This window comes from Halyomorpha halys, unplaced genomic scaffold, assembly GCF_000696795.3.
Source record: "Halyomorpha halys isolate HHAL.00 unplaced genomic scaffold, Hhal_1.1 Scaffold814.1, whole genome shotgun sequence".
Lineage (NCBI taxonomy): Eukaryota > Metazoa > Arthropoda > Insecta > Hemiptera > Pentatomidae > Halyomorpha > Halyomorpha halys.
In genome coordinates, this window is record NW_027107888.1 from 6,577 (window position 1) to 14,705 (window position 8,129).

The 8,129-nt window shown below is 32.5% G+C and overlaps 1 protein-coding gene across 2 annotated transcripts in view; it reads left to right on the forward strand.

The window, feature by feature from the left end:
• Positions 1-1,158: 1,158 nt before the first annotated feature.
• LOC106686395 (gamma-interferon-inducible lysosomal thiol reductase) overlaps positions 1,159-8,129 on the forward strand; it is a 22,464-nt gene continuing 15,493 nt past the window's right edge. Inside the window, exons 1-5 of one of the 2 annotated variants that reach the window (XM_014429684.2) lie at positions 1,161-1,270; positions 2,469-2,618; positions 4,957-5,148; positions 5,483-5,635; positions 6,886-7,059. In XM_014429684.2, the coding sequence (XP_014285170.1) occupies positions 1,205-1,270; positions 2,469-2,618; positions 4,957-5,148; positions 5,483-5,635; positions 6,886-6,981 (657 nt within the window). In that variant the 5' untranslated portion in view covers positions 1,161-1,204 and the 3' untranslated portion in view covers positions 6,982-7,059. Of the gene's footprint in view, positions 1,271-2,468; positions 2,619-4,956; positions 5,149-5,482; positions 5,636-6,885; positions 7,060-8,129 lie in introns of those variants that run through there. The other variant, XM_014429685.2, reaches the window with a different exon arrangement.

Here is an 8,129-nt window from a genome sequence, read left to right on the forward strand (position 1 = left end):
AGGTTTACGACGAAGAGTAAATGTGATTTGATGGGATTTGTTAGGATTTTTTTTTATCCTCCAATTTCGACACCATTCTTCGAGGGTTGTGATATGGGACTGGAGAGTTTGGGATGCAATCAAAGGGTTATTACTAACTGTGAGCACACATGTGTCATCAGCATACGTGGTAAGGATATTGTTGGGATGTCAGCTGTACAGACGGTGTAGAGGATGGGACCGAGGATACTACCTTGAGGAACACCAGTGGGTTGAAAATAGAGGGATGAATAGGAACCATTGTGGTTTACTTGGAATAATCTATTAGTAAGAAAGGAACGGATGATGAGAAAATATGTAGGAGGTAGGAAAGGTAGTTAAGCAGTCCCGGGTGCCAGGCTCGATCAAATGCCTGCTCTATATCGAAAAAGACTCCAGCGCTGTATATTCCGGGAGTTAACGAACACTATAGTATTTAACAGCTATTATTATAAACAGACTATCATTATAAACTATATAGTATAAAATATAGACATCTGGCACATTTCGACAGACACCGACCATAGAGGGAGTGACCTTTCCTTAGTATTCTATACCAATGTAAAAAAGCAAGGGTTGACACTTAGGCAGGTACAAGCTGTCATCTCACAATGGACTTGCATCAGTCTAACTATTTTATGTTTAACACATGTAAGTCAGTTCTCACGAGTCCTTAGGTCATGGTACCTTACTCCCAATTTTTTGGAAGTCTGGCCACCCTCTTTCTAGTCACGCCTTTTTTCCCCCTCCCAGATATTTACTTCTAATTTCATAGGCTCTCTAGGCTCCGCCTAATTTCCTAAATTATCTGATTGGTCCAAACCCCTTCTCTTCACTATTCTTCCTACCCCCTCTTCTCAAGTGTTCATATATATTTCCTAGACTAGATAGCTAAGAAAGAAGAAGAGAGACACTCTGTATCAGTAAAAGTAACATGTAGTTCTTGTAAATATGTTAGAATAAACTCATTTTAGTCCTCACTGATTTTTATGTTATTTAATTCGCGCTCTAAAGACCAATTAAAACAATTTGAGAGATATATACCTCTTTTAGATATGACTTCTCTGAAGAGATTTCCAATTTTTTTGATGACTTTCCGAAGGTCGAAAACTCATTATTACCCCCTCCATTATTAATGCCTATATATGAGGTTTTGGACGAGGGAAGTTACATCGAGTCTTCAACAATGGCCGTACTCTTCTTGTTGGCTGCTATCGTAGGCTGTGCATTGGCTAAGCCTAACGTCACACCGGTAAGTTATTAAATTATCATTCATAACAGTTCTTGCTAGAATACTTTGCTGCTTTGCTTGAATACTCGCACATTTTTTTTTGCAAGTACTTTGTATTTGTACTTGTATAAGTATTTTGTTACTTTTTGACAATCCTTGTAAAGCTTTAGGATAGTCTGTAAAGAAAGAAGTCCCTCTATCTGAAGTCCATTTCAGAATACAACCAAAACTTTTTTTTGTAAGATGTACGACTCTCTTAAAAAATATTTTTAATGAGGTGTAGATAAATATGGTTTTGTTTATTTATGTTATTCTTTGCTGACCGAACCCCCCCACAAACTTCTCCAATAATTAAAAAATATTTTATTTTATACAAAAAAAGATAAAAATAAGCTATATTACTCTCTACATTTTTTATTTTGAGGTGGATTTTCAATATAAAAGAATGGTTTCATGACCATTTGGCAGAAAATTAAATTTATAGATAGCTTTTTTTAGCTTTTATAGATAGTTTTTCATATAGCAAAGGCAAATAATTTATTTTTCTGATCAAGTTTACTCTCTCTCTCACTCTAAGAGGCAAATTCCTTTACTTTGCTTATATATATTTCTTTATAGGTTATTCGAAATTGAACTTTTTTTTTTTTAATAACTGATTTACATGACAATTATACGGCCTATCTGGACATACGGCGTTGAGCTTTGGGGCTCCACTAAACCATCGAATTCCTCTCGTATCCAATCCTTACAATCCAAAATCCTTCGTAAAATCCTAAATGCTCCCTACTTTTTCACTAATAAAATTATCCACAAAGACTTAATGTTCCGTTTGTAACCGATCTAGCCCGAACCAGATATCAATCCTTCCATTACAAACTCCCTAACCACTCAAACCCATTAGTTTCTAATCTTCCTTCCTCTTTTATTCCGGACAATCCTCCGAGGCGTCTGAAAAGAAGATGGCCTGGAGACCTTATATTGTAAAAATGTTTTTAGAGTGCTACCAATGGGTAGTTTCTCTACGTGCTTGTACCATACCATTATGATTTCCTCAAATTTACTTGATGTATTTATGTATGTAGTTGTAACTATCAATAAATAAATTAAAAAATATATATATATATGCCAAAAAATTTTTTTCTATTATATTCTAAAAATATAATAAAATTAAAATATTAATAAAATAATGCAATTATCTAATATAATATTTTATTTTCAGGTTTCAGTAACACTGTACTACGAGTCCTTATGCCCTGGTTGTCGAGAATTTATTCCAAATCAGTTGTATCCAGCTTACACTGACACCAAATATGACTATTCCTCTTTAATTTCCAAGCTTACTTTGGTTCCCTACGGTTGGGCTCATGTTGTAAGTATTATTTGTTTGTTTGATTTGTTCAGTAGCGTAACACATCATTGGTCATCAACGCCATTTATACCTTATTTAATTTTGGTTACATTTGTTTAATTTTATTTATTTATAATTTTTTTTTAATTCATTATTTGTAAGTATTATTTATAATAAGTGAAAAAATGATTATGATGTTATTAAAATCTGTAGAAAGATTTGATATAGTGATAGGGATGATGCTGCCTAGTTATTAAGTTTTTACTAATTCATTAATAAATTATAATATATTTAGTAAAAATTGGCTAATTTTAAGTTTATTTAACTTATTAGGAAGTATAGTGAAACAAAAATTATTTATGGGGTGCATTTAAGGGCTTAATAGAGACATATCACATTCCCTACTAAGATTTACGAATCTTAATCAATAAGGCATGTGCCAAAGTTTATGTACTGAAGAAGAACTAATCAGTTTTGTTTCTGAAAGAAAGATTATTTTCCACAACCGGTGATTTAGCAGTCAATCAATATAACCAATATCCGGTTACAACAAATTTTAAACCACACACTACTATTCCCACAACTACTAAAAAGATTTCCTTCACATGTCAAAGGAATGTGGCTAAGATAGTTATGAGCTACATAACTATTTAATCTAATAGATCTGGTAATGGAAAATATAGATATGACCATAACGCACAATGAACCCGAAGGTTCGATGCCGATACCACTAAACGCTCTCTGCACATATCCTTCCAGTGATGCTCCTCCAAACCCAATTCTACTAAATCAGTTTTAATACAAATCTCCCATCTACGTTTCGGTCTACCTCTCGAACGTTTACCCGTCGGTTCAGCGTTTATGAACATTTTTGGGATCCGCTCGTTACTAAGATCCACAACCTTACAAGCCCATCTTATTCGCCGCTATGCTATAGCTTGAGTTATATTTACCGGCTGTAGTTCCCTCAATTCAGTAGTGTGTAGTCTTCTAAATTCTCCCGTTAATTAATCGTTTTTCGGTCTGATTTTTTTACGCAATACTTTATTTTCGAAGACCTTAAGGCTCTGTTCATCTCTTATTGTAAGAGATCACGTCTCGCAACTATAAACAACAGTGGGAAGGATAATAGTTTGGTTTGCAGTATAGTCATTCCATTTCTCACAAACTGGCAAGACTATCGGAATTTATAATAAACGTATTCGAAATGAATAAGCACACCCTCGTAACCTTGTTAAGCTTACAGCTTGGACTTCCAACAAGCGTCCGATAAGGTCTGGCATCGTGGTCTCTTATACAAGCTAAGGCGGGTGGACATTCCGAAGTACTTATACGACATTCTGAGCTCACTTCTCAACAGTAGAACATTTTCTGTTAAAATAAATGACACGAATTCTACCATCAGACAATTCAACCTTAAGGCGCTGTTCATCCCTTATTGTAAGAGGCCACGTCTCGCATCCATAAAGAACATTGGGAAGGATAATAATAATAATAAAAAAGGCTTAACGAACCCGAAGGTTCGATGCCGATACCACCAAACGCTCTCTGCATACGTCCTTCCAGTGATGCCCCTCCAAACCCAATTACACTAAGTCTGTTTTAACACAATCCTCCCATCTACGTTTCGGTCTATCCCCCGGACGTTTACCCGTTAGTTCAGCGTTTATTACCATTTTAGGGATCCGCTCGTTACTAAGCCCTACAACCTTATATGCCCATCTTATACGCCGATATGTTATAGCTTGAATTATATTTACCGAGTTTACAAAACTATTATCTGGGAAGGATAATAGTTTTGTAAATTATAATTTTTGTAATTAATAATTAAGGCGCGAGCTAAGCGGTTTTTAATTAGAAAAATAACAAGCATTTCCCTCCTTCAACCTCGTCTTTATTTCCTCAGCAATTTCATTTTTTCTAGTTACCTTAGAACCTATGCACTTATACCTATCTACCTGTCCAAACGTATTTCCTCCTATATCTATCACCGAAAGTGCTCGCCTTTCTACTGCTAACTATATATTTTGTTTTATCCGTATTTATTTCATGACCTAGTTTCTTAATGGAGTTTATTAGCGTGCTTATATTTAATTCTATAGTTTCCTTGTCGTCGCCCAATAATACCAAATTATCAGCATTAAAATTTTTAGTTTGCTGGACAAAATAAAAATTTTCTTCGTATGCAGAAAACAGATCTTTCATAGTGAAGCTGAAAAAAAACTCAATAACTGTCTAGAATTTATTGAATTTAAGGTGGTAAGAAGTGCTAGTCTGTGGGAATCCAGTCTTTAATCATAGGTCATATTTAAATTTATTTATTTGATTATTAAGATTTGATAAATCATTTATTTTTTAGTTGAATGCAACTACACATGAATACCAATGCCAGCACGGCGAGGAGGAATGCCAGGGAAATAGGCTGCATGGATGTGCCCTTAAATATATTCCTGACGCACTTACAAGTGTAGAATATCTTTCGTGCTTAGAAAAGACGCCATTGGTTTCTTACGAATTTCTAGCACAGAATTCTGGATACCCGATTGACAAGGTGAGTGGAAAAAAATCAATCTGAAAACTGAAATGAATTATTGTATAAAATGGATAAACAGTAAGGGTTTATTCAATTTTATTTATTCAACAAAAATAGTATATTTTATTTATTAAATAAATAGATAAAAAGAATAGCTTATCTCCATCTTTTGCACCAGGAACTCCCTTTATTTCATCAATTTAAACCCCAACAGATGGATTCGTTAAAAATCATTTAAATTTATTGAATAAGTATGGTATCTCTTTATTACTGTTAGATATATGACATTAATTATTACATATTATAATATCAAATTGTATTATCTTAAATTTATTTTTTAATTTTTTTCCAGTGTCAAGAAAAACTCCCATCAGGAATCTACCAAAAAATAATGAGCTGTTATAATTCTGAAGAAGGATTGAAAATATTCGAGGAAAATGGAAAGAAAACTACTTCCTTTTTTACATTTCCTTATCGTTTTGTTCCATATATCTCTTTTAATGACGTAAGTTCAAAAAATTTTTTAAAAGTTAACTACTAAATCTTTACTCATTTTAAAAGCCATATAAAATACATTATTTTCCATATGTAAATAACTGTAGATAAAATTCTCATGTTTACACGATTTTTTTTTCTACATCTTCTATTAACATTTGCATGCATCCTAGGATCATTTACTTATATTTTCAACAATTTTATTTTACATATTTCACCTTATCTTTTTCATATTTTAAACCATATTTTTACTTTCACTTGCCCATATATAGAATATAAAGTATTGCGATCTTGCGACATTTCGGCGTTTTTTGGTCTCTTATCCAATTAATGGTTAGACCAGATAACCAAATTTTGCCAAATGGTTCGTGTGTGAACAGCCTAGTTAAAAAACGAAAACTCCCACGAAACTGAAATGACGTTATTTGTTAGGGATGTGACAGCAAATAAATTTTCCACATTTTTCCGATTATGGATCTTGAGTAAACTCGACATTTCATATGACATGACACATTAATGTACAATTCAATGATCTTTGATCAACTAGGTCTTATGTTCATTAGATAGTATGTGAGGACTTAAAAAAGTCGTTTTCCAAACGACCTTTAATTTTGTTAATTTGGAAAAAATAAACTATTCCCTTAGTTAGTAATAAAAAGATAAGGATAAATACAAAAAATTATGAACTAAATGAGAGAAAAAAAGAAATATAATTGGAGCGGAAAAAGCCGAGACCAGCCGAACTTTCCCGATTGTATTACTGCTATATAATCTATTGATGAACTGTTGTGTTCTTCGAAGGAACAAAATTTACATTCGTCATGCTCATATCGAGAAAACCTTAAGCACAAATTTCTATAACAATTTTCTAATTTTTTGCCTTAGAGTTTTTTTTATTCGAAAATTACAAAAATAGTGATAACTTTAACACAGGACCATTAATTGACTGTTGATCGTAAATTTTTAAATTTTAATAATGAAAATGGTGAATTAAAACAAACATTATTTTTTTTTTCAAATCCTCTTTATTGATATATAAAAAAAAAAAGTTTGTTTTAATTCACCATTTTCATTATTAAAATTTAAAACAAACATTACAATTGAATATTCTTGTCTATAAGAATCTATTTAGAAAAGTAATGCGAGTTGATAAGAAGATACATATAGATATTTTGTTTATTTTGACAAATTCTAGTACATACAAATCTCAACACTATAAATAACTAAATATTTTTACCTCAATATTTCTGTTTTTTTTAGAAAGCAGACCAGGATCTGGCTTTGGCATCAGTTGAGGACTTCAAGAAGACGCTTTGCAAAGTAGCTGGTGTCACTGACAAAGCTTGTGCTTCATAAATCTATACGTTATAAATAATTCATTAATTTATTGTAATGCCATTAACAATATATGAAAAATTAAATATCTGAAGCAAATTTATAGCTTGCATTTTTTCCCCCATTTCCTTTTACTGATTACATAATAAAGGCTTCTATTCCATCTCCTAGACATGACCTCACTTCTCAGATCCTACGACAACTTCCTAAAAAACCAATTATATTCCTCAACTCTGTACACAATTGTAGCCTATGCACAACCCATTGAGACATGAACCGCATCCAATCCTTTCAGTTCAAAGTCTTTTGAACAATAGTCGAAGCCACATATTAAGCCACAAACAAGACCCTCCATTATGACATCAACACCGCATTTGTACTACTTAAATTATGCTGTGTATATACAGCTGAATTACATGCAATAGCCTCAGAACTGCACTTCTCCATGACTGTGACACATACTAACATTGTTATCATTACCGACTCTTTAAGCTCATTAAAAGCCATGAAGAACATTTACCCGAAACACTCGGCAATCATAAAAATACTCGATTAAACTAACATGCTAGAAAACTTGGGAAAAACCGTTTTCTTTACATGGGTGCCGGGTTACGTGGGGATCGCTGGAAATGAACTGGCGGACGTTGCAGCCAAACAAGCAACATGATTTCTTAGGAGAAATTATGAGGTTTAAGGTGCATGAATATGGGACAGTGGTCCCGAAACCTTGTACCATGTAGTGATGATTTTAATAAAGAAATTTCATTAAATTGGAAGTCATTTAACCTCAAAAGAAAATTTTTTTTAAATTAATAATAATAATAATTTATGTGAATATGAAATATAAGAGGGTTAGGAGGCTGGCTATCATATAGCTGAGCAATTAAAATCATATAAGAGCTATAGGTCTCTTTTAAATATGACTTATGAAATGTTGCTTTTATAAAAACTGTATTTCAGGAACTATTGAATGTAAACAGTTCTGTTAGGACTCATATTTTAGTAAATTTACTCTACTTTAAATAATGTTCTATTCTATATTCTGTTAGCGCTCATATTTTAGTAAATTTACTTTACTTTAAATAATGTTCTATTCTATGTTCTGTTAGCGCTCATATTTTAGTAAATTTACTCTACTTTAAATAATGTTCTATTCTATGTTCTGTTAG